We start from the raw sequence: 27,187 nt of genomic DNA on the forward strand, positions 1-27,187 counted from the left end.
GTGCCAGAGGGGGAGTTCCCTTGGAACGTCAGAGAGCAGAGCCAGCAGGTCTGGATACCAAGCAGCTTCCGGATGCTTGGGGGCTACTAGGATCATCCAAAGGTTCGTCGATCTCAGCACCCGACTGAGAACTGGACGAAGGAGACAGAATGGAGGAAAGGCATACACTTCGAGGTTGTCCCACGAGTGCTGGAATGCATCCTCCACGGCTGCCCATGGGTCCGGTACGACAGAGAAGAAGGTCAGAAGCTTTCTGTTGTACCAGGTGGTGAACAGGTCGACTGCCGGATGCCCCCACACACTGAAAAGTGTGTCCGCTACGGTCTGATGGAGAGACCACTCAGACCCCACTATCTGATCCCGGCGGCTGAGCGTGTCTGCTAGGACATTCCTATTGCCCAGAATGTACTAGCCGACAGGACCACCGAGTGGGCGACTGCCCAATGATGCACCTGCAATGTCAACTTGTGAAGGGCTCGAGAGACAAGACCCCCCTGCTTGTTGATGTATGCCACTACGGTCATGTTGTCGCTCATCAATGCTACCGAGTGTCCCACCAAAGGATCCTGGAAGCACTGGAAACCCAAGAATGCCGCTTTCATCTCCAGGACATTGATGTGAAGGTGCCGTTCGTGATGGTCCCACACGCCCGCCATTAGCAACTCCTCCAGGTGAGCTCCCCAGCCCTCCTTTGATGCGTCTGAGAAAGAAGCAAGTCCGGGGGGCGAGAGGACAGAGGTGTACTTATGCACAGGTTCCTGTCGTCCAACCACCAGGCGAGATCGTCCCTCACCTCCTGCGAGATGGAGATGAGAACCAACTGGGGCTCCGGGACTGATCCCAGAAATCCCTCAGCCTCCACTGGAGGGATCGAATGTGGAGTCTCCCGTGCGGAACAAGTTTCTCCAACGACGACAGGTGGCCGATTACGACCTGCCACTGTTGAGCAGGTTGATCCTGTTGTGATAGGAAATGCCTCGCTACCTTCCTGAACGTGTTGATTCGAGCCTGCAAGGGGAAGACTCTGCTTGCTGTCGTGTCGATCAGCATGCCCAGGTATTGAACTTTCTGCTTGGGAATGAGATCAGACTTCCGAAGGTTGATCACGACTCCCAGATCATGACACAATTCGAGGAGACGATCCCTGTTCTGTAGTAATTGCAACCAGGTGTTTGCCAGAACTAACCAATCATCGAGATACCTCAGAATGGGCCCAAACCGAAATGAGGGCATTCATGAACACCTGTGGAGCGGTCGACAAACCGAAACAGAGAACCTTGAACTGGTAAACCACCCCGTTGAGGGCAGAGCGAAGGTACCGACGAGACAACGTATGTACCGGTACTTGGAAGTACGCGTCCATCAAGTCGACTGTCAGCATGAAATCGTTCTCCCTGACTGCAGACAGTACCATAAGCACCGTCTCCATTGTGAACCGTGTCTGACGAACGAAACGGTTCAGGGGAGAGAGGTCGATCACCGGTCTCCAGCTACCGGAGGCCTTCTCCACGAGGAAGATTCTGCTGTAGAAGCCCGGGGATCGATCCTTGACGACTTCAATGGCACCCTTGCTCAACATCGTTCCGACCTCCTGAAGAAGCGCTTGTTTCCTCAGGGGGTCTTGGAGGTAGGACGGAAAATGGACTGGAGTGTCGGTGAGGGGAGGCAGGGACACTAAAGGTAGGGAATACAGTAAACCCCCCGTATTCGCGTTCTCATGGTTCGCGGAAAATTCACCCATTCGCGGTATTTTTCAGAGAAATATTCACTAATTACTGTATTTTCATATATTTTTCATGAATAAATGCACTTTTTGTGATAAAACTATTAAAACACTCAGGTATAAGCATTTTTACAGGGTTTTTCTTGGTTTAAGCTATCAAAATGGGCAGTTCTAAGTGTTTTTAGATGGGTTTTAAGCATTCGCGGATTTGACCTATTCGCGGGGGGTGTGGGACGCATCCCCCGCGAATATGGGGGGTTCACTGTATCCCTCCCGGAGGGCATCCACTACCCAGGTCTCCGCTCCATACCGCTACCACGCCGCCCAATGGCTGGAGAGGCAACCCCCCACCGACTGCAACGTCTGAGGGGGCGCGCCGTTCCTAGTGGCTCCTCCCCTCTTCTTCTTGCCCTTACCTTTCCTTTTGGGGGAAACAGGTTGACGAAAAGGACCCTGTGGTTCCTTCTGAGGAGGCGACGAAGAAGGGGGGTGGACTTTGCCGTGAGTGACCGTCGAAGCACCAGACTTCTTCGGGGCTGGGGTGTTAGTTTGGGTCGAGGGCCAGGCCGCAAGACGAGAGGGATGCATGACACCTTTCGTCGCTGCTTGGTGGACAAGGCGGTCGCGTTCATCGACCTTCCGTTCGTCCACCGCAGCATCCACCTCCCCCTTGGGGAAGAGGGAGGTGGAGTCCAGGATGGGACTGGTTCCACGACCTTCGTTTGTAGTCCGCCTTCAGATGAAACATAATATTTCTTCTGTCTCGGGAGAGGGGGAGGCAACAACTTGGTAGCTCAAGACAAGCGAAGTGATGACGACTGTCCAGAGACTAAATCGTTCACCTGATTGAGAACGCTGTCCGCCAGAGGAGACCACGGGAGGCCAAGAGAGGGCTTGGGTTCCCCCCTGGCGGCATAGAACTCCTCCAGTCTAGACAAACGTTCCTCCAATGGGGTTGGAAGCGGTTCCTCCAGGCCGTTATGCTGACGGATCAGCGCCACGACCTCTACGAACGCCCTCTGCATCTCCGGAGTGTCCGGATCTCTCGGTAGGGGCCCTCCGAGAGGTGGTCATCCCGGAAAGCCTCACCGGCAGGTGAGCCCGAGATTGATCCCTCATCTCTGTCCCGTACTACGGAAGCGTACAACCTTCCACTCGCTTGGAGCAAAGGGGGGCCAGAAGCCCCTGAAGCTGATTGCCCTAGAGTGTCAGCTCCGGTAGCTCTGCCAACCCCCTGATTCCTCCCGGAGAATCCCGAGGAAGTCGAGGGGGTTGGGGAGACAGAGCGAACACTACCGTCGTGGCCAGTGGCATAGCCAGTGGCGGCGGCGGACCCCTCACGGTTCCCTCCCAGCAATGGGAAGTCGTGTGAGGGGCCTGGGCAGACTGTCTCGTAAGGGTGAGAGACCATCATGACGATCAGGGGATGGCCTCCCACTACATGTCCTGGTGTGTTCCGGCTTTCTTCAGTGCCGAGACGGACGAAGAAGGCTGTGGGGGAAAATTTGTTGACATCCCAGACGCCCCCAGGGGCGGAACGTCCTTGGTCACCCTCCCCGCCGTACCCCTATCCGACCTGGACAAGGGGGACGGATTGGGTGGGGAAGAAGCACGTGGGTTTCTTCCCTTCTCCCGTTCCGTGCCCGAGCCCGTAACGGAGCTCGAGCTTGCACGGTCTCCCGGAGGGGATCGTGCTTTCGGTGGCACGCACTTGGTAGACGCCGAAACGGAACCAGTCGGGGAGGATGGAGCTCCCGAACCAATCGAGGAGGGTACCGAAGTGCCTCTCTCGGCGAGAGAACCAGCAGTCCATTCCCGAGGGGAGGAGTGCACTGCTGTAGCAGAGCGAGTCTTCTTAGAGGGAGGGGAGCCTCCCTCCCTTTCACAGCCCAGTTGGACTTAGAAGAGGAGGGAGGAGAAGGTGGAGAGGAGGAAGACCCCTCCCTCCCCTTCCTAGCCCAGTTGGGCTTAGAAGGGGGGGGGGAAGTGGAGGAAGAAGACGAAGACAAGGATGATGACGATGATGATGACGATGATGAGTAGGAGGAAGAAGGAGACGGACGGCGAGCCCGCTTCTTCTTTTTTGTCATCAATCAGGGATAATACCGCATCCCCCGGCATACCGACGACAGACCATACGGGGTCAGCGGAAGCAGGGGTACGGTCTGAAGCAGGAACAACAGACTGAGGCGGATCCCTTGGAGAGTGTCCGCTGTCGGGAACGATCAGTGCCGCTGCAAAACGTCTGACAATCCAGGGTAGGCACGGGTAACGGTGGAAGCGAGGTGGGAGGAGTGAGAGCGTAACCGGGAGGTGGCGGAGTGACTGAGCAGACCGGACCGGCCAGTGTCGACACTACGATGGCAGGGGTAGGGACTGCGCCATATGCATGATGCGCCCCCACCGAAGTTACTACGCTCCTCAGCCGCACAGCAGAAACGATGGTGGTCGTGAGAGCAACCACCATGTGGGTAGTGGTGGAAGGAGGCAATACCCCTCCCCGCCCTACCGAGCTGATATGATCAAGAAGCGAGGACAAATCAGTATTGCCAACCATCCCAATGACTCCAACACCCAACTCAAACCCGGTACAAGTCCCAAACCTGCGGGAGGAGATAAAGGCAAATAAGGTCCCCCCATCTAACCCGGAGATAAGAGATTCCGGGTGAGGAGGGGGACTGGGGGAGTGCAGGCCAGGTCAGCCGATCTCGCCTCCTCTGGGGCCGCAGATGCGGGCACAGGGGATAGAGAGACAGGTTCCGTCAGGGGCAGTACGGGGAGGCCACTGAGACTCAGATAAGATGGAGAGGAAGTGACCAAGATGGGGGTCGAAGGGGACGAAGAGATCCCCTCCAACGCCTTGGAGTCCTTCCTTCTATATCTGGGACCAAAGCCTGCACTCATCACATGGTACATCCACAGAACAATCAGGGAATCCTTGCTCCCCTTACAACACTTCAGGCAAAGGGAGTGGGGATACAAGTCTGCAGAACAGCGGAAGGCGCCACATTTTTTGTCCTTACCAGGACAAATCCGGCGCCAAGGCTTATCTAAATCATGGGTTTGCGAGGGGTTAGCCATCTCACAAATGCGCACAAATACACCAGATCACAAACACAAAAAGGAACAAACACACCGTGAGGCTGTAGCTTTCGCAGCCAGGAAATGAACAGAGAGCGCAGAAACACGTCTGTCCTACACAAGGCCAGAAAGAGAATTGATGCGCGAATCTGGGCGGTTAGCACTGTGGGTTCCCACAGTTGCCAACCTAATGCCCAGCAGGTAATGTGACCAACTAATGCCTTGTAAGTCTTTTGTCGCCTATGTTCAGCTACGCCGAAAGTATCCTCATATGTAAAGGACTGAGGGTTTGTATTTGTGTAGGAACAACTTATATTTCTATGAGTTTTCTGGCATTTATGAGTCCACCTGGAAACTGGTTAGCAGATAAATATGCCTGAAGCCCAAGGCACTGATTGAAGATCAGCCAAAAATATAATGTATAAAAATAATCAAGAGCATCCTCTACAGATGGAAAGTCATCAGCTGAGTCATCTATTGAGCTGTGTTCCTGAAATGCTGACCAATCAGCTTTACCAATGTCCCATTTAGGTAACCTTGAAGATGGAAGATTTGAAGGTATATTCATTACTATTGGAAAATGATCGCTGGTAAATCTATCATTTATCACTCTCCAGCTGCAATCAATAAGGCAGTCATTACTGCATATAGATAAGTCAATTGCTGACAACGTGCCTGTTTCAACACGAAAATGTGTAGACTTCCCTGTGTTTAGGATCCCCACACTTTCACTTTCTATGATGGAGCACAAGCAATTTTCTCTTTGATTGGTAATGATATCACCCCAAAGAGGGTTTTTACTATTCATATCTCCCAGAATAACAAAGGGATGTGGTGGCTGTTGGATAAGGGATTTAAATTTATCTGGGGAAGACTTCACTAGGTGGTAGATAGAGAGAGCATACTGTATATTTTCTTTGCAAATGGATCTGTACACCTATCACTTGCAGTGTAAACTGGATACTAATAGGATTTTGTGGGGTGTCATCACAAATATATAAAACTACACCCCAATGACTTCCTATATTTATGTTACAAGGGAATAGGCTGTATATTCTCGTGGGGTTGGACGTATTATTACCATTTCACTGACTTAACTTTATTGCCTTGCTCCTGCTTTTTTTCCCAGGAGACTGCTTGTTTATGGCTGCCATCCATTTCAAGGTTGATGACTGTACCATTTCCCTGGAGGAGCAGCCTGATGCAGATGGCACAGCCTCCCCAGTATTATGGGTGTTGGGCATCTTTGATGTCATCTTTGTCAGAGGAATATCAAGCTTGGGAGCACCAGACAAAGCTGGCCCTGCCTGAGGAGAGGTGGAAGTGTAACATACAAGTTGTGCATCCTCCGAAGCATCAGGAGCACCATTCACAGCTGGTGCAGGTTCCAGGGAGACATAAGGACCAAATACAGATAATACAGTCTCCAAAGATGTGGACACACCAGTTATAACTGGTGTAGCCTCCAGAGAGGCAGGAGTGCCAAGCATATCTGGCACAGCCTCCAAAGAGGCAGGAGCACCACAAACAACTGGCACAGCCTCCGAAGTGGCAGGAGCACCAGAAATCACTGGTGCAGCCTCTGAAAAGGCAGGAGTGCCAGAAATTACTGATGCAGCCTTCAAAGAGGAAGGAGTGGCAGAAATTACTGGCGCAGCTTCCAAAGAGGCAAGAGTATATGCTGCCAGTGATCTTAACTTTTCACTACCAAAGGAAGCACTTCTGTTAGCATTTGCATTTCTTCTAAGGTTAGCAATAATACTCAAAAAGGATATTCATGGCTAACATACTGGCTTAAAACTTTCAGTTTAGCCACTGTAAATCTGATGCATTCAGTTACCCTTAAGGTCTGTATCTCCTTTTCCATGATGTACACTCCTTTTCCATGATGTACACATCACAATTTTGTGAAGAGGATAGATAATTATCTCCACAACGTATACATTTTGCTTCTTTATAACATACACCATGCTCTGGTTCACTACACTTAACACATGTGACAGGCATGCCTTGTAGCTTCTGCCTACAAGACCCTACAATATGAACATATTCTTGACAATAAAAGCATCTCCTTGGTCTTGGGATGTATTGCTTAACCTTAAAATGTAACCATGCTGCTTGTACTACATTATGTAAGTGGGCTGAATTAAATGTAATAATTAAATTTGGCAGTGGAACTAAGGCTCCACTGATCATCATCTTTATTCTTTCAATGCTAATCATACCTTGATCTCTTAATTCTTCTACAAGTTTCTCTTCTGAGTATATCATCAGTTGAGGTGCAAATATCATTCCCTTGGAGTGATTCCAAAATGCATGTACTGAGCAGTCTACTTTAACTCCTCCAAGATGTGATAATGCTTTTTATTTTTCAGTTTCTTTTGCTGAGGCCGATTCTACTGTTAGTTTTCCTCAGCCTCAGGTGATATCTTAGGCTCTGAGCCACAACATTTCACAATGTCTCAGTAGACATTAAAAATGTCACAATTAGAGTCTATAAGATTAAAGGTCAAATACTTATTATGAGAGATTTCAAATATTCCTGGTTCTATTTCACTTACATTTCTGGTCACTTTCCCTTTGTTCCATGCTGGAGCATAGGGTTCCAGTGTAATTACACCACATGGTTTTCTAGTCTTTTCAAAAAACAAGTTGTCAGAGAAGGGTGCAGAGGTCGCTATCTGTGCAAAAAGGATATCATCAAGAGCCCCAAGGGTACTTGGTACTTTACTACTACTCGTAAAGATCAAGTTACAAGAAAAATAAATAAACCTGAAAATCTTAAAATGATATCATCAGCCTTTCATGGAGTTTATTCTTCTACGAAGGGCACCAGTAGAAGCCGACTCCAAAATGTCTGTCCCCTACCCTACCCCACAGGGGATGGCACAACACACTTAGGGTGGCCCAAGTATAAGCCAAACCTGCTTATTGGGAGTGAGAGTATTACAAGAATATTATGGACAAACTGGACAGAATGCCAAGAGTCCTAGCCCCAAAACCAAACCACCCCTGGAATCCATAGCCCATCATTGTGATCTCTATCAGGTACAAACATTATCAGGTAGTTGATGATTCTACCACAGTTCCCACTATTAGCTTCAGACATAAACTCAGTCCCAGCTATGATACCTTTTCCTATTTATCAGGTCCAATAAATATTACCAAAAGTGGAAAATTCTACAAAAATTAACCCAAATTAATATGTAATGATATATAGGACACTTGGACTCCACCCTAGTTACAAATTCCAGGGGTTCAAGAGCTCCCTCACCACGTCACGGCGGTCCCACGTTGAGGGGGCATGTTGGACCAATGACATGGAAACAGACTGGCAGACCCAAATGTCTGGGAGACTGTAAAGGAGAATGAGAGTCTGATACCAAAAGAGAGCTCACGAGTTACTTCTAAGCACCTCATGAAATAGCTAGCACAGACCTAATCAGTCTCTGAAAAGCTGACTATACAACCTACAATTCTTCAGCATCAGAGATTAATCAGAACCTCCTGTTCCCAGATATGAAGAGAGTTTAACCCTTAAGGGACGGGCTAATTATATGTCATGCAAACCCCCAGAGTGGGCAAACTTTAAGGTTGGTTAATTTAAGAAAAAACACACCAATGGAAAATGGAAGATAAGCAAATGCACATGGTGTAAAAAAAAAAATTCTAAAAAACTTTCCCTACCTTCCACGGGAAGTTGAAAGTGACTACAACCCTGTGTAGGGCCTCTTTTACAAAACACTCATAAATTTTACCAAGTTATAAATGTTTTTCTAATAATTTTATTTTATTTTGTAAAATTATAATTACAGCTCACACAGTACCATAAGAAATAAGATTAATAACAAATTCTGAGCATATTTGTTGTAAAATATTTACGTAAATTTACTGAGATCGGGAAATGCAGAAACTTATTTTGGATTTATACATGTTTTTTCTAATATTTCTTTGCAAAATTACAATTATAACTGACATCATATTACAAAAGATAAAAACTAAAACCAACAGCAATCCCTGGGTATATTTATGAGCAAATAAATAAAAAGATGTCAAGGGAGAGAAAGGAGCAAGACATTCCCCCTTCAAGGCAAGAACAATACTAGATTCCATGAGATGCCCACGACTGAGCCAAGCTGATTTCTTTAGTTGCCACAATTCATTTATGGGCCAATGAAGGATTGGAAACTCTTTCCTGCTCGATACAGCCAAATCGTATGGTGCATAATAATAATAAATACTCCTCAGAGGGGATGCATCCACCACTCAAAACCCGTTTCAGATCCCCTACTGGGGGATCCGTCCATTAACCCTTAAACGCCGACTGGACATATTTTACGTCGACAAAAATTGTCTGTCGGGTGCCAAGTGGATGTAAAATATGTCGACTACAAAAAGTTTTTTTAAATATTCATGGAAAAATACTTATAAGCCTCGTTTGCAAAAAATTTTAAATCACGCGCCTTGAGGGATGCTGGGAGTTCACGGATCACGCTGTTGTTTTGTTTACAAGCGTGACCCAGCTAAGAAAGCTTCAGCTAACTCTGATGAAAATCTCAGAAATTCTTTAGTCACTTTGTCGTAATTTTTCCACTGTTTCCTATTAGCCTTTACATAGAGTTTTATATATGAAAATGTGCACAATTTCATGTAGAATACAACAAAAAATAACTCATGGTTGTAGCTTTTATCAATTTTGACATATTTTCATATAAATCACAATAAGTGCCAAAATTTCAACCTTCGGTCGACTTTGACTCAACCGAAATGGTTAAAAAATGCAATTGTAAGCTAAAACTCTTACATTCTAGTAATATTCAATCACTTACCTTCATTTTGCAACAAACGAGAAGTCTCTAGCACAATATTTCGATTTATGGTGAATTTTTGAAAAAAACTTTTTCCTTACGTCCGCCCTAACTCTGCTGAAAATCTCAGAAATTTTTTAGTCACTTTGTCGTAATTTTTGCACTGTTTTCTATTAGGCGTTACAAAACGTTTTATATATGAAAATGTGGGCAATTTCATGTAGAATACAACAAAAAATAATTCATGGTTGTAGCTTTTATCAATTTTGACATTTTCATATAAATCATAAGTGCCAAAATTTCAACCTTCGGTCAATTTTGACTCAACCGAAATGGTCGAAAAATGCAATTGTAAGCTAAACCTCTTACATTCTAGTAATATTCAATCATTTACCTTCAGTTTACAACAAACAAGAAGTCTCTAGCACAATATTTTGATTTATGGTGAATTTTTGAAAAAAACTTTTTCCTTACGTCCGCCCTAACTCTGCTGAAAATCTCAGAAATTCTTTAGTCGCTTTGTCGTAATTTTTGCACAGTTTTCTATTAGGCGTTACATAAAGTTTTATATATGAAAATGTGCGCAATTTCATGTAGAATACAACAAAAAATAACTCATGGTTGTAGCTTTTAACAGTTTTGAAATATTTTCATATAAATCACGATAAGTGCCAAAATTTAAACCTATGGTCAACTTTGACTCAACCGAAATGGTCGAAAAATGCAATTGTAAGCTAAAACTTTCACATTCTAGTAACATTCAATCATTTAACTTCATTTTTCAACAAACGGGAAGTCTCTAGCACAATATTTCGATTTAGGGTGAATTTTAAAAAAAAACTTTCTTTACCTCCGCACGCGGTAGCTCAGCTGAAAATCTCAGAATTTCATTAGTCACCTTGTCGTAATTTTCGCACCATTTTCTATTAGGTATTACATAAAGTGTTATACATGAAAATGTGCACAATTTCATGTGGAATACAACAAAAAATAACTCATGGTTGTAGCTTTTATCAGTTTTGAAATATTTTCACATAAATCACGATAAATAGAAAAAATTCGACCTTCAGTCAACCTTAACTCGACCGAAATGGTCAAAAACTGCAATTGTAAGCTAAAACACTTACAGTCTAGTAATATTCAATCAATTACCTTCATTTTGCAATAAACAGGAAGTCTCTAGAACAACATTTCGATTTATGGTGAATTTTTGAAAAAACTTTTTTTACGTCCGGGCGTTACGAATTCATGCATCATTTTGTGATAATATTTTCTCTGTGTTGCTCTGATCATTTTACAATTTGGTATATACCAAAATCATCACAATTTAGTGTACAATACAACGAAAAAAAAATAACTCATTAGCTTTAACCGTCTTGCTCACAGAGCGATTTGTATACAATTATATATGAAATTTTTTTTGCGCTGTCATATATTCCAATATTTATATGATAATGATATTTTTTTTCATTTCTGATGGTTGCATACTAAACTTCAGGCAATGACAAAAAAAGGAGCCAAAAATGAACTCTTAATCTTAAAAACTAAGCGTGCTGTGATTTTTAAAAACTTTTTTCCGCTTCGGCGCTAACTCCCAACATATGGCATATGGCAGACACTTTTGTAAATAGAGGCTTGGTGTTTAAGGGTTAAGCATTAAAATCCTCTAAAAAAAAGACTTAATTTGAAAGCAAAAACCTGTTCCATACCAGGGCACTGTCTTATGCCCAGGTGCCAAAGAATCATCTGTGCAAGAAACAAGCATCATGTACATTCCACTATCCTGCACCGACACTGAGTTCAGTGGAAGATAAAACTGAAACTGCTGAATGAGCTGACATCAAAAACTTGAGCAGGGAAAGATAATCCAGTCTGTTCTGCTACTAAGATAGTAGCAATCAAAGAAGAAGGATCCATTAGTCTAACAAGCAAATACACCTACAGATGACGACTGAGAAGCAGTCTCATTGTTTTCCCAAACATGTTTCAAGACAGTGCCTACAAAGCTCGGAAGGAGCCCAAGGCGACAAAGAAGGGGAACAAGATTAGAAGCATAATCCCTGAGGAGAACGGGATCTACAATGTGGTGCCCACGCCTTCCGCATTGCCAACAGCAAATGCAAGACAGAACGAGGAGGACGATACTTGCTCCTACTTTTGCAATCTGTGCAGGAAAGTAGCTCTGTCTTACGAGTCATTAAAAGTTGATGAGAATGCCTAAGAAAAGAGAATATGGGGAACAAACGCATTCACATACCTGATCCCAGCTACTCGCATGAAGCTCCCTCACGTTGGACAAATGGCGTGAAGACAAACCGGCATAACTAGACCACCAGGGAGGCTGAGGAGAAGAACATGAATGCCTGGCGCCAAGCACATGCTTGAAACCAGGCAAGCACCCAAAACCAAGTGAGTGCCGGTGCCGGTGCCCACCAGGAGGAGTCGGTACTCTCAGAGGAGAGCACCTCCAAGAGAATACCAAACCCTCTTGCAAAGGACAATCAGAATATCCCGGACAGGGATTGCTAGGGGTACACAGCCTCCAGCAAGGACTAGGGGATACAGAATCAGATATCGAATGAGTGCACTTATCACTACCTAGCATATCTACCTCCTGCCTACACGAACTTCTCTTGAGTTTGCTGTGCACATCTTTCAGCAACCAAGTGCCAACCTTTACATGACACAAGCCAGGTTGGCCAGAGGAAGCTGACAATAGGAACAAACTGCTTCCACTCTTAGAAATTCACACTTCTCTGTACCTCCAATGGTGGAAGGAGCATCACAAGGTATGGCTAAGGTAAGGCTAACAGGGAGGGCGGGTGCTGGCACTTCCTCTGCCACAAGGGGGAACCCGGAACAGGACAATTAAACTGGGCTGGTAAAGCAGCAACTTTCTAAGAGATCTTCTCCATAAACTTTTCAAACATAGCCTTACAACTAGCTATATCAGCTTCTAATTTGCCAAACCTCACATCCTGAACAATAGGAGACTTCTGAGAGGAGAGAAAATAATTTGAAAGAGAAGCATTAATAAGAAAACAGGGAGAGTTGGAAGAGTTATCTGACATATCTTATAAAGAGGAGAAACTCTTGCTCCTAACATCACTTCCTGTTCTAGTATTAGTAGAATCTTTTTGTCTTTTTCTATTCTTATCTGCTTATACTTTAAATGAATATTCATTACTTCATCTGATCAAACAGTACACTGATAAAGCGATCGTTAAACGACAGTCTTTGTTCCTACATTTAACATGTACGTCGTGACCATTGTAAACTATAAAGTAAAGTCGGGTATATACCCTCTTACCTTAAAGACTTGAAACAATTTCTTTATCCTCTTTGGATGACATCCTAACTAATGACAAAAAACAAGATAAGCCAAACCCAAAATCCAGATGATGTAGTCGTTAAAGATAACATAAATAACACCCAATACATCCTTGCAGTCCGACAACAGAGAAAAAACTGAATGGTAAACAACAGATGCTTGAATCACCCAAAAAGGATGGGTCAACAGATGGTTAAAACTAAAAGGATCCTATCAATTTTTTAGTTTTCACACTCTATTGACCTCCTGCTTGAAGCAGTAATTATAGCTATCATAATAGAGAGGTAAGATCCATTTCAAAAATTAAATTTTTTGTTATCCAAGAAAGATGTATCAGTTTGACTGCCTGTCTGTTAGAAGGAACAAATGATTTGATTAGATCTGAGCAGGAACCTAAATCTGAATCTAGTATCCTGAGCAATTGCTTTGTAGGATTACTGGCCTAAAGATATTGTAATAAATGACCGTGGTCCACTAGATTACTGTTTCATTGTGAAACTGGTCAATTAATCATAAAATTTAGCCTGTGTATTTTAACCAGACTGTTTGTACATCCATATACCTGTATATTACTTTGTTGCACAAGCACATTAAAATTTTACCTTCAAGTCTCTTCCTGCCATGGAAGTAGACAGCTACTTATGGAGAGTTGCAAAATATTGCAATCAGACAATGGAAAAACTTGTTTCCTAGTTTTTGTGTCAATATTTTGTACGTAGCCTGCAATTTGCACCATAAACAATAACCTTTTTTACACTACTTTGAATTACATAACTTTGATAATCTTGAACCCCTTACTTAGCTCTCAACTGCTTGTCACCCCTTACTTAGTTTTCAACTGCTTGTCTTTACGTACAAATATGTTTGAATATTTGGTTTTTTCTAGTTTTCCACAGAGGAGCATTTTACTAACAGCAGACATTTAGCATTTACCCTACCTTTTTGTGTGCCATGCAGATGTGTGAACTTTTTTAATAATAATCTCAAACAGATTAAAAAATGTATTCTTCCATGAATCAAACCTTCAGGCTACCTTCTCAGACAATTGTGCATCTCCATCCCAAAGAATTATCATTAGCTCCCTTCTCTCACCCTGGGGTCATTCTAAAGACTGACTGGCTGAAACTACAGTCTTCTATGCCATGAAGACATGAGATGCATGGTTGTCAGTGGGTTTATGCACCTGTCTGTTTCTCACAATAAATACTTCCCATCCTAGAAATTTAACATCCCCAACCTTCTCCCTGATTGTAACTGCCATGGCTGCTTCCTAGTGGCAAAGGCATTTCCATGACCTACTTAGATTTCAGGTTACAAGTCCTGGTTAAAATTATATAGTAACAATCAAGTCTCCATAAGTCTATGATCCAAAGGATTTAATTGAATTTACTTTATATAACACCTTACACAAAATCCACAACTCATCACTACCCAGCTGCTTTATCACCAGATTTTTGTTCCAAGAGTATTTATATAAAATAATCTCTACAAAGGCACAAGAGATTATCTATACGGTCACAGAGCAGCTGTGTATAAAATATGGTCATGTTTGTCCACAGAGCCACTGTAACACTTAAAACACCATACACTTTTCTCATTCATAAGCTGGGCACAAAACTAATCACAGAATTTAATGCGAGGGGGGATTGTGATAGAAATTCAAATGCCAATATTGCTGACTCTTACCTAACAACAAACAAAATCACCATCACACCTGAGAGGCAAGATTTATTTAAGTATCACTTCCTCTTTCACACGTCCAAAATGTACTGCAGTAAATTGTCTTCCCTTACCATATATGCATCCTTATGTTATGTTCCACAAGTCTAAATTCATAATGTTGTAGTGGTGATGGCACACACAATATACCAGAAGCCATAAACTCTGTCCATGGATCTTAACCACTCAAGGAGCCTATTTCATGGTAACAGTATTTTTTCACCCACAACAGGATATACCACTAGCTACACTCATCAAGGATGGAGTCTTTCTGACTGGTTAACAAAACTGTGATATTGTTCTCTTGGACCAGTACAGTGAAAGAAGCTGAAATCCTATTCTTTCTCCATGGATCTACAATGTCTTGGCTGTCTCCCTCCATGAGTGTAAAAAGTACCTTTAATGGTTAAGTTTAGAGTCATCTTTGTTAACACTGTCTGGCGTTGATCCTCTTTCAAACAGCACAAAAGTGAAAGTTATTTACATACTGTTTAAGTCTCAAAATGCCCAGACTATTTTATGTCAAAGATATGAAACATCAGTATAATTTGACCTATCCAGAGTTAACCTAGCTCACTGAAGCAGTGAGGCTACTCTTGCATACCAGAAAAGTAAGGCACACTATGGTCTCTCTTGCCTTTCATTTTTATTGGACTCAGCCAAGTCCATTAAGTAAAGAAATTCAATAAGTTCTGCATAATCTGACACATCAAACAAAACCAGTGGTAAAGTAGATGAACTGTGAATAAGAAAGGATAAAAAATCTGAGGAAGAAAAATGAACATTTAACGTATGTACTTCCTTTATGCTTTCTAACTAATACTGTAAGAGAATGGTGCACCAATTAACCAAAGAATTTTCATTGGTAGAAGAGATCTCGCATAGACATCATCACCACTTCACAAATTTCATAAAATATCTGCCAATCATCCACTCTCTACCCACCAAACATTAAGGGAAGGTTATTTTATAGACATGCACAGATTTAGTTTGTTCCACAACTTCAAACTACTGTCCGCCTTCCCCAAATTCCTGACATCTTTATCTCTTCCTTCAATTAATCAGTATGGCTTTGAAAAGACAAATGCTACTGGGGCCTCCTTTTAATAATTTGATTATCTTCCCAAGTACAGCGTTAGAAGAATCTTTCATTATTACACCTTGGACACTTCAATAAGTGTTATGAGTAAAATCTGTATATGTACGCCCTCAAAGGTAACAACAACTAGCACTTAATGTCAAACATAAGGGTTTATACAAATAATTATTGTATACAAACTAATGTTAATTTTCTGCTTAGAACAGAAAACATAGAACATGACGCTCCTAACTACTCTGTCTTTTCTACCTAACTTCTACTTCTAATTTGACCTATAAGACAAACTAAGTGATAATGACAATATCTTATTCAAAATATACGATACTATAAAAACAAAAGTCAACTCTGTACATACGCTTCATGAGAACATCTTGAGCAAAGTAAAGAGCTGCAGAGAAGACAAAATTAAGGTGATCTTTATCCTGGATGCCACCTCGTCTTTGCTTGTTAAGATCTAAAAGCAAGGTCGTCAAGTCGATCAAAGTACCACCTGAAATTTACAGTAGTTTCATATTTTATACATAAAACACCAAAATCCATTTGGCTGATAAATCATTTTCTTAAATATTTACTTATAACATTTAAGGAAAAAAATATAAGCTCAAAATAATAATAGCATCTATACAACAATCACTGAGTACTAATGTGGGCACAACAAATAATCACTGCCAAGTAATATTGCTAGCACATATCAAAAGTGGCTATTGATACATCATTGTAACAATGATGTATTGGTAATTTAAAACTGCCATAGCAAAGGAAGATTACTAAAAATATTTAAGAGAAAATATATAATACAAAATTGCATATTACTAATGATTGTAAGTTAAAATAAAATAAAAGTTTTCAACATAAAATGTTCTCAGTTTTCCATGCTTTCTTTTATGGCTAAAGACTTCTCTTCATCTGATTTAAGGCATGAGCTAATTAAGAGAATTAAGTTGCCCACCCCTTCAGTGCCTTGTAAAAATTACTGTAAAGAAAAAACCTGAAAAATGTTAAATACTTCTCACCCAAAACTATCAAACAAACTTACTAGCAAGGAGTTCCCTCATGTATGCAGACAGAACTGTAAAAACTGTGGACCTCCCTAATCCTGGAACACAATGAACCACAACTTCACGCAGTTTATTCCTTTGTTGTCGCTGGAAAGTGTGAACATCTGCTATAAACTGCAACAGTGGCCCTGGACTTTCAGGCATTGCACTGAAAAAATATTTAAAAACATAATCCTTTTGTCTTCAAAAAATTAATATCCACAAAATATTGATTTAATAAAAAAAATCCAACATTCCTTTAAACATAATGGAAAAGTATCTTCCTTATTAACTAATAAAAGCTGCTTGAATGAGACAGGTAGGCATCAACTTACAACAGGATTAGGTTCTTGCATGCATGTTGGAAGCTGAATTTTTACATAAATTGGTTTGCAATTCAGTATAACGGTATATATGGGCTACCCCACACCAGTTCAGAGGTGTCGTTAATCAAATCATTTATAACTAACTAACCCACACCCCTAACTCCTTTCACCTACAGCCTACCATGGTTTTATCACCATGAACATATTCTTATGTTACTTACAGTACTGAGCATTGCATCATTCATATTGTGCTGTAGACTAAACTCTTAGTATGTTGCTTTGAAAAAATTTCCTGAAAAGATATTGTTAATTAAGAGAATGGTGCACCAATTAACCAAAGAATTTTCATTGGTAGAAGAGATCTCGCATAGACGTCATCACCACTTCACAAATTTCATAAAATATCTGGCAATCATCCTCTCTACCACCAAACATTGAGAAGGTTATTTTATGAACATGCTACAAGATTTGGTTGTTCCACAGCTTCAAACTGCATCACCTTCCCCAAATTCCTGACATCTTTATCTCTTCCTTCAATTAATCAGTATGGCTTTGAAGATAGAAAATGCTACTGGGGCCTCCTTTTAATAATTATCTTCCCAAATTTTTAGCGTTAGAAGAATCTTTCATTATTACACCTTGGACACTTCAATAAGTGTTATGAAAGAAGCCAAAATCTGTATATATATACGCCCTCAAAAGTATAACAACTAGCACTTAATGTCAAACATAAGGGTTTATACAAATAATTATTGTATACAAACTAATGTTAATTTTCTGCTTAGAACAGAAAACATAGAACATGACGCTCCTAACTACTCTGTCTTTTCTACCTAACTTCTACTTCTAATTTGACCTATAAGACAAACTAAGTGATAATAACAATATCTTATTCAAAATATACGATACTATAAAAACAAAAGTCAACTCTGTACATACGCTTCATGAGAACATCTTGAGCAAAGTAAGGCAGAAGACAAAATTAATTGATCTTTATCCTGGATGCCACCTCGTCTTTGCTTGTTAAGATCTAAAGCAAGGTCGTCAAGTGAATCAAAAGTACCACCTGGAAATTTACGATTTCATATTTTATATAAAACACCAAATCCATTTGGCTGATAAATCATTTCTTAAATATTTACTTATAACATTTAAGGAAAAAATATAAGTTCAAAATAATAATAGCATCTATACAACAATCACTGAGTACTAATGTGGGCACAACAAATAATCACTGCCAAGTAATATTGCTAGCACATATCAAAAGTGGCTATTGATACATCATTGTAACAATGATGTATTGGTAATTTAAAACTGCCACTTAGCAAAGGAAGATTACTAAAAATATTTAGAGAAAATATATAATACAGTATATTACTAATGATTGTAAGTTTAAAATAAAATAAAGTTTTATATAAAATGTTCTCAGTTTTCCATGCTTTCTTTTATGGCTAAAGACTTCTCTTCATCTGATTTAAGGCATGAGCTAATTAAGAGAATTAAGTTGCCCACCCCTTCAGTGCCTTGTAAAAATTACTGTAAAGAAAAAACCTGAAAAATGTTAAATACTTCTCACCCAAAACTATCAAACAAACTTACTAGCAAGGAGTTCCCTCATGTATGCAGACAGAACTGTAAAAACTGTGGACCTCCCTAATCCTGGAACACAATGAACCACAACTTCACGCAGTTTATTCCTTTATTTACCCGTAAAGTGTGAACATCTATATAAACTGCAACGGTAGCCCTGGACTTTCAGGCATTGCACTGAAAAAATATTTAAAAACATAATCCTTTTGTCTTCAAAAAATTAATATCCACAAAATATTGATTTAATAAAAAAAATCCAACATTCCTTTAAAACATAATGGAAAAATATCTTCCTTATTAACTAATAAAAGCTGCTTGAATGAGACAGGTAGGCATCAACTTACAACAGGATTAGGTTCTTGCATGCATGTTGGAAGCTGAATTTTTACATAAATTGGTTTGCAATTCAGTATAACGGTATATATGGGCTACCCCACACCAGTTCAGAGGTGTCGTTAATCAAATCATTTATAACTAACCAACCCACACCCCTAACTCCTTTCACCTACAGCCTACCATGGTTTTATCACCATGAACATATTCTTATGTTACTTACAGTACTGAGCATTGCGTCATTCATATTGTGCTGTAGACTAAACTCTTAGTATGTTGCTTTGAAAAAATTTCCTGAAAAGATATTGTTAATCTTCTGTTTTTCTGGATCGGGGTCCCGTGTCACCCGGTGAAATAGTCCATTCAGCACTTATTTCACAGAGTATTCGTTGCTAGATACCAGAAAGCTAAATGAAATGCTGGAGTTACTACCCCAGAGCGACTCCACTAGATGGTGCGTGTGTGGAAAAGATTGTTCTGAAACACGGAGACCTGTCTATAGAGATTCCCAATGTCAAAAAGTCCCAACGAGAGAGGTGCGATGAGGCCCATGCACTACTTTCGCGGACTGTATACAAGGCAACACTAGCGCATTCATTTTGCCACGTTTTTCGTTCACCGCGTAATTTCGTTGTGATTTTGTGCTCTATTTTGGATTTTTATGGCATCCTGCCAAGGTTCTTCTTCAATTACTTGAGTACCAGTGTTTTGTTGTTTTTAAGCGATTGAGGCTTCTTGTGCACCTTTAGTTTAATAATTAAAGGAATTTATAGCAGCCCGTCTACGATCTCCTCTCCGTCGTCTCTTGACCTCTCTTGGTCTTGGGTCAGCATATTTGTTTTGTGTTTTTATTTGTATCCACTTTTGTTGGGATGTTTACCGTGTGATCCTAATACTTTAGTGGGTTTGATTAATTTTTGTTTGTTCTATTTTATATTACTCTGAAGTGCTGTTTAAGCGTTTGAGCTCTGAGCTACCCCCTCGGGTGATACAAAGCTTTATCATGGCTTCGTGCGAGTGATTTTAGAATGATGTTTAGCGTTAGACTCTGAGCTACCCACTCGAGGTGTCGCCTTTATCATGGCTTCATTACGGGGTGTTTAGCGTTTGAGCCTGAGCCCCTGGGGCCCATTAAACTTTTATCGGCTTCATTACGAGGAAATGTTTGATTTGAGCGTTTAGGCTCTGAGCTTCCCCCTCGAGCCCATTCGCTTATTATTATGGCCTCATTATGCTTTATTTTTGTCCTCACTTCTCTTAGCCCTTGAGGTCTTATTTTTCATTACAAGTACTATTACGATTTTACTTTGTTTTATAATTTTGTGAATTTGTGTTCCCTTCCTGGTCAGGAAGTGCTGTCTTGCTGTTGCAAACTCGTGGTTCCCCCTCCAGGCCTAATATTCGCTTCTTATTTGGCTTTATTTTGCCTTGTTTTAGACTCACTTCTCTAAGTGTATGGGAACATGATTTCATTGTTACATTTAATTTTGACCTTGTCTTGGATGCTTTGAATTTTGTTAATTTTTAGGATACTTTCTGGCACAGAGTCGATCCATGTCCCTTCCGTCATGTTGTGTTGGGCCTGCCTATCCTCTACATGTACCTTATAGACAATTTTTGTTTTGTTGTTTTGAGTTATTGGTTGCCTTTACCCCTCTCCTAGGCTTCCTTCCTTTACATCGCCTCAGTTAGGATTAGCCTAGGGTTGGCTGTAACACTTTCCTTCGGGAAAAATTCGTTAGAAGACGATCTCGATCTGTGCGTATGAGTTTCATGTTCGGTGATCGTTCTGTACATGTGTGTTTTATGTCTGGTGCTTCCTTTGTTTGGTTTGACTTGGATATATTGCCTCGTCCACCCTCTCCCTGTTTCGGCTTTTCACTTGACTAATGTTCCTAATAAGTTAAGCTGGAATAGCGAGGGTTCTCGTAATATCTAGTTCAATCCTTCTTTAGATTTGCTACCAATGGTGACCCAGGGAGTGCTCTACATCTGTTCACACTTCTTTTACCGACTATATATATGTTATTTTGTGGTTTCGAGAGTCCCCTTCTCTCCCTTTTATCCTTTGCTCTCTCCTTGGTTTGTTTCCAAAGTTTGTTAACTTTCAAGGCTTGAGAGCAATTATCATATTTATGCTTCGTAGCCTAAATCCCCTCCACTCTGCATTGATTGATTGTCCTTGGTGTGTCTGGTTGGCATCCACCTGGACCTGGAGGTGACCAGGAGTGCTCTCCCCACTCCTATTCCCACTCCTTTTATCTTTCATTGCTCTCCTGGCGTAGAGGTTTTTGCCCTTCACTCTCTTTTTCTCGCTCTTGCCATTGCAACACAGCTTACATGGCAGGGGGATCTATGAGAATCTCTGGGGCGCCCGAGTGCTGTCCACCCCTGGTCGCTGCTTTGGGTTACCAACCTCTGGCCTATCCTTTTACTCCTTTTCGTCGACTATTTCCTTAGTGGTGCTTCTACATGTGCGTACCTCACTGTTCAGGATCTCATACGAGGCCAGTTAGCGTTCTCCCACTAACTGTCTTCTGCTTTTATTTACTTCGTGTTCCTCCTTTTTGCTACTATCTGTTGATTGATGTTTAGTTATCTTGTTGGGCGCTCTCCTTGCTTACTGCTCTAAAGCGGTTTTTAAGTGTTTAGCGGTCGGCGTTTGTCCCCCCCCACGCTATCCTAGCCGTTCAGGATATCACTCCTCCCGGGGTTTCCTCTCTTGGCTCGGAGTCGCCCACTTCCAGTGATTCTGTAACCTTGCCACATTTTGTTTCAAACATGATCACTTAGGTCTTCCGTTGACTCTGTTTTATATCTGGTTTGACCTGTTAGCCCGGTTTCTCTCGGTTTGTAGGGTTTTTCCTGGTCTGACTGAGCTGTAAACACTCGATACTCTGCTCCGGCATCCGTTACATATACCCTTTTCTCCTCCACGTTTCGGCTGGTTTGTCAGTGCAGGAATGCTCACGCTATCTACAACAAACCAAGCGGTCTGGAGTCTATAGCTCCCATTCGGTGCGCCAGTCTGTTTTGGATTTATAGTTTGCGCGGAAGTTTATGAAGTGCAGCTATGCTCTCGGAGCAGGCTTCTTGATGAACCGTGGTTTGCCTATACCTGTCGGTTTCGTCTCCGCCAAACTCCGCCTCATGTGACTTATTCATGACTGGAAGGTTGTAAAGTACTGCTCTCTCGAGCAGGCTGCCTGATGAATCCGTGGGTTTTATTTACACCAGTCGGTTTATGGCATGGCAGCCTCCTTTGGCTTATTATTAGTGGTTGGCACCCGGCGAATGCGTTTATGCGCTATGCTCTCGAGCAGGCTACCTGATGAATCCGTAGGTTTCATATATACCTGTCGGTTTACCTCCCGTCCAAGCTCCGCCTCATGTGGCTTATTAATGATGCGCTCTTTGAACTCCGTCTCCGGGCGATTCTCGGTAGTCGGTAGGTTTCATATAAACCTATCGGTTCTCCGCCTCATGTGGCTTATTAATAGTTACTCTTTCGGTGTTTGGGCTCTCTCTGGGCGAGATTCTCGGTGGATCGGTAGGTTTCATATACGCCTATCGATTTCCTCCGCCAAACTCCGTTTCCGGGCGAGATTCTCGATGCAAGTGGTAGGTTTCATATACACCTATCGGTTTTTCCTTTGCCAAACTCCGTCTTATATAACTTATTGATAGTTGTTCCTCCGGTGTCTGGGGTCCTAATTTTTCCCCCTCCTGGAGGCCGGCCGCAAGTCTCGTAACTCTTCGCTTCAAGTTAATTGTTTACGGAGAGTTTTCTGAAGACGTTGCGGCCTTCTGTCTCGTTCTCGGACCTGTGAACATCGTCCTGGAGCGATAAGTAGGTGCGGGAATAATTGAGACAAGCCTTTTCCGCTTGCTTCGAATTAGGTGAGGCAAACTTTTCCCTTAGGGAGATTCGTTACCTTCTCATGTCCCTTTTCGACGGTTCCTGGTCTACCGTCTAGGTGAAAGTCGGTATAAAAAAAAAAAAAAAAAAAGACCACCCTTTTTTGACCAAGAAGACCGCTCCGGGGCCCCTCAAGGAGCGTCTGGATCTCTAATCCCGGTGCCATACAGTTTGGCCTCGTCTTCTGGAAGGGACACGGCCAGCAAGCAAGGCGGTTACCCCTCCTTCCTTTGTTGAAAACTCTTTGATCCTTATAAAGGGCTCGTTATGAGGTCATGTCAGCCTATTAAACTACTTCTCCACGTCATGGTCCATGCCTTCCCTTTCCCAGGAGCTTAAATCCCAAGGGTGTCTCAGGCGCTCATTGTCAATGGATCACCTGTTAAGTCCTGCTCCGTTCGGAATTCTCGTTCGGACATCTCCTCTCTTTCCCCTCAGTCTGGGGAATCTTGGTACCTTCCTTTATGTTTCCCAGCATGGAAGGCACCCTCCTGTCGAGTGTGGGCACCGCGGAGGTTGGTGAAGGAGCATTTCTTCCCTTCGGTCTGGTATCCTCTTATCGGGTTTACCAGACTGTCCAGAACGGGCATGGCATCTGTCTGGCAGATCCATAAGTGAGCCCTCAGCTAGGGAGCTGGACACATCGTCTCCCTGAGGACTCTAGCGAATTGTGGCGGAGAATTCCAAGTTGCCAGCTGTGGGGTCTTACCGTTGCTCTCTTGACCTGTTTCTTACCCCTTGTGCTCCGAATGTAGCCCCTCTTATCAACAGGCTTGTTTTGAAAATGTATCGCTGGGCATTTCCGGGAACAGATATCACAGATACGCATTCACAGTGAATCTTCTAACCCGGACTCGCTTCTAATTTTTTCAGCATACAGCTCCTAAGCTTCCAGTCAATTTTGAGCTGGAAACAGAAGGTGTAAGTCGGAAGCGCCCCGTTCCGACTTGAGCTGAAAAATCTTATGAACAGTTTTACCTGGAGAATTTAATCTTCCCCAGGTGGGCGTTATTACGGCCCGTCTGGGGCTGCTGTGTTACCCAGTGCCTCCGTTCTCATGAATTTGTCTACCTGAGCAGAAGCGGTTTTGATCTTGCAGGACCTGTCCCAAGTCCGGCAGAAGTTCATGCTCAGTTCAGGCCCCCTGCTCGGCGGTGGTGCAGGCTCTTCAGGTCTCTGCCCTAGACAGCCCGTCAGCTCTCCTCCCAGCCTCCACCTCGATGTGTGCGGGTTCAGCCAACACATCAGCCCCTTCATAACGCCCCGTGTGTCTCTCTGCCTCCCCCACGTGCCCGCGGAGTTTCTTTGCTTCATCACGAAAACCTAGGAAAAAATTTTCACTAGACATTTGGCCCAGAGGCTCCTGACCCTCAGGGATTTATCACTTAGAACAGGATGCATCCTACTCCTCTCGAGAAATTGGGAAGGCGTGCGCTTCACGGGAGGCAATCAACCTCCTCCTGGTATTTCTCATATGGGTGGGAGGCTGTACCATTTTCGGGGCCACTGGAACTTCAGTTCCTGGGCCCAGAGTATAGTTATCAGGGCCCGGGGTGGAGCTGGACTGTTGCCCAATCAGGTTCAAACCAGCCTCGGCCCCAGAGGATTTCTGAGGTCTTTGCAGATGGCCTGTCAGGCTTTTCCAGTCTGGAAGTTCCCTTCCACTACATTTTCGGGCGTGTCCGTTTGTTTTTCCCCTTATTCATGCGGCAGAAGTCTCGGTTGCTTACAGTCTTGTGGAGTTCGGATCCTGCTGCACCGTGGAGCGCGTAGCCACCTCTATAGACCTTTCCGACGCTTCCTTTCACATCTTGGTTGCAGAAAGGTCCTATCTCTTGGGATTCAGGCTCGGGGAGCAATTTTGCTCAGGTTCACCACTCCTCAATGCGGCTCAGAGTCTTTGCCAGTTCCAGACAACCGTAGTTCAACAGCTCCAGGTATTAGTAGGCTATGCCCCAGCTGCTATCTAGTTGCCTGGCTCATTTGGGCACCCAGCGTCGGGAATTGCCTGAGGCGCCGGTCATTATAATCAGTTTCATAGAGTCTTTGGGCTTCTAAGTAACGGAAGAATCCACAGTTCAGGAGGTAGCCTTCCATGATTATGATCAAGTGGAAGTGGAAAGAGATAGCAAGGGCATCTTATCATTTCATCATCTCAAGCATACCTCTCCCGTGCCCAAGAAAAAGTCCTGGAGTTTTCTCAGTTTTACTTCAATGGCAGTTCTCCTTCTGAAGTCAAAGCTGGAGTTTATGACTGAGGGTATGGTGGAGTCAGGGACGTCTCTGTGATTCCTCCTGCTTGAATAGTAGCCTCATTGCACAACTGTCAAGTGCTTACGTCAGTTCCTCTCCAGCTTCCCCTCCACGGCCTCAGTGTTCACAAATGCCTCTGAGGCGGGTGAGGTGGATATTTTTGGCCCAATGAAGTACATGGTACTTAGTCGGTCCAGTTCAGCAGTTCCATATCAAAGCGCTTTGGAGTTTGACAGTCTTCTGTCCTTGGAAACTTCTTCCCCCGAGTTTCCTTTTGAGCTGGTTCTGAACAAGCAAGCAATAGTGCGCTGCGTAAACAGAGGTGGTTTTGGACAAATTAGCTAATTTCATGATTGTAGTTCATTCTTCTCCATAACCAACAGACGCAGGTGCCTCTGTCTACACCCGCTTCTCGTAAAGGTCAAAAAGGTCACTGCTTTTTCCCTATCCAGGGCTTCCCCTGGTGCTTCGGAATAGTCCTTAGAGGCGGAGGCGTCATTCCAGGTAGTCTTGTGACCTTTTCCTGGGCCTGGGTAGGTCAGCCCAATTCAGCCACAAACTATCAAACTGTCCCGTCTGGTATAAACTCAGCCTGCGTCAGCACATAAACTCCGTGTCCTGGCTTTGTGGTCTTTATTAGTCACTTACAGTTTAGGAGAAACTGATATTGGTCCTGTTATTACTGTTTTCCTGAAATCAGTTAAAGGGATCCCTACTCTACTGCAGTATGGTTCTGCAGTTAAATGCTAGCACTCTTCATAGTTTTCGAAGCTACAGTACTGATGTGGCAGGTGGCCTCGAGAAAGTGTTTTGTTGGAGACCAGACTCACAGGCCACTAACCTTCATACCTAAGGTCTGTGTTAAATCCCTAAAGACATTACTCAAGTCCACATTCGGTTTCTGGTCTTTAGGTAATGTACTCCGGAGTTAACCCGGTAACCAACAATCATCTTGTTCTTATCTTTCCTTGTTAAGAAGTCCCAAAATTTTTTAATCAGCTTAGCTTCTAGTATTGATTTTCCTGTACTATCTGCCTATCTGTGGAACCAATCAGTTTGAGTTTGTCTGGCGAACCAATCAGTTTGGTTTCCCTCATCGGTAGTGTTGTGAATTCCTCACCTAACTTTCTATCACAATTGAAGGTCCTCATTTTCATTGGTCACCCTGGAAAGTACTCCCCTTTTAAGGTCTGTTTCTGTGTCAGTTTTTCTCCTTGCAGGCTTTTAGACAGGACCTGCATAGCGTTTATCCAGGTCCTCCTTTAAAAGGGGCACTGCAATCATTGGGTCTGCTATTGGGCAGGAAGTATTTTCTTAATACAAGCCTATTCAGGTGCTATTCTAGCTCCTTGATCTTAGGCGGTGACCACTTACATTATTTTCATTACATGAACTCAGAGAGGACCTTATATGTTCAGAAATTTGAATTCTCCTAGTTTTTCAACGTTTCTATTTAAGTCTTTAATAGCATAAGAATGATGTTTATTTCTCTGTTACCATTCACCGGGTGACGGGACCCGATCCAGAAAAAGTTTTGACAAAGGAAAAATCTGGCTGGAGAGGGAGGCCCGATGTCACCAGTGTTTTCTACAATTTTTCATTGTTCTCTCCTCCTTGATAACTAATTCTAGTGAGGTGGTGCTAACTATGGAATAAACTGGTGTTGCCTTGTATACAGTCCTTGAGAGTAGTACATGGAGCTTGTATCTGGCACCTCGTTAGGACTTTTGACATTGCAGGAATCTCTATAGGATAAGGTTCCGTGATCTTTTGTAGTTCCCCTTTTCCATACTGACTCCATCTAGTGGAGCTCGCTCTGGGGTAGTAACTCCAGCATTTCATTTAGCTTTCTGGTATCTAGCAACGGAATTACCTAGAAATAAGTGCTGAATGGACTATTTCACCGGGTGACACGGGCCCCTCTCCAGAAATAGATTTTTCCTTTGTCAAAATCCTTTTATTGTGATC

At 42.9% G+C, this 27,187-nt stretch overlaps 1 protein-coding gene across 2 annotated transcripts in view; it reads right to left on the reverse strand.

Moving 5' to 3' along the window:
• Nucleotides 1-27,187, reverse strand: part of mop (myopic) — a 166,960-nt gene that overhangs the window by 9,545 nt on the left and 130,228 nt on the right. For both annotated transcript variants that reach the window (XM_067104451.1, XM_067104450.1), the window contains exons 18-19: nucleotides 16,798-16,967; nucleotides 16,117-16,251 (exon numbers count right to left, since the gene is read on the reverse strand). In XM_067104451.1, coding sequence (XP_066960552.1) covers nucleotides 16,117-16,251; nucleotides 16,798-16,967 — 305 coding nt within the window. The remainder of the gene's footprint in view (nucleotides 1-16,116; nucleotides 16,252-16,797; nucleotides 16,968-27,187) is intronic.

This window comes from Macrobrachium rosenbergii, chromosome 5, assembly GCF_040412425.1.
Source record: "Macrobrachium rosenbergii isolate ZJJX-2024 chromosome 5, ASM4041242v1, whole genome shotgun sequence".
NCBI classification, from domain to species: Eukaryota; Metazoa; Arthropoda; class Malacostraca; order Decapoda; family Palaemonidae; genus Macrobrachium; species Macrobrachium rosenbergii.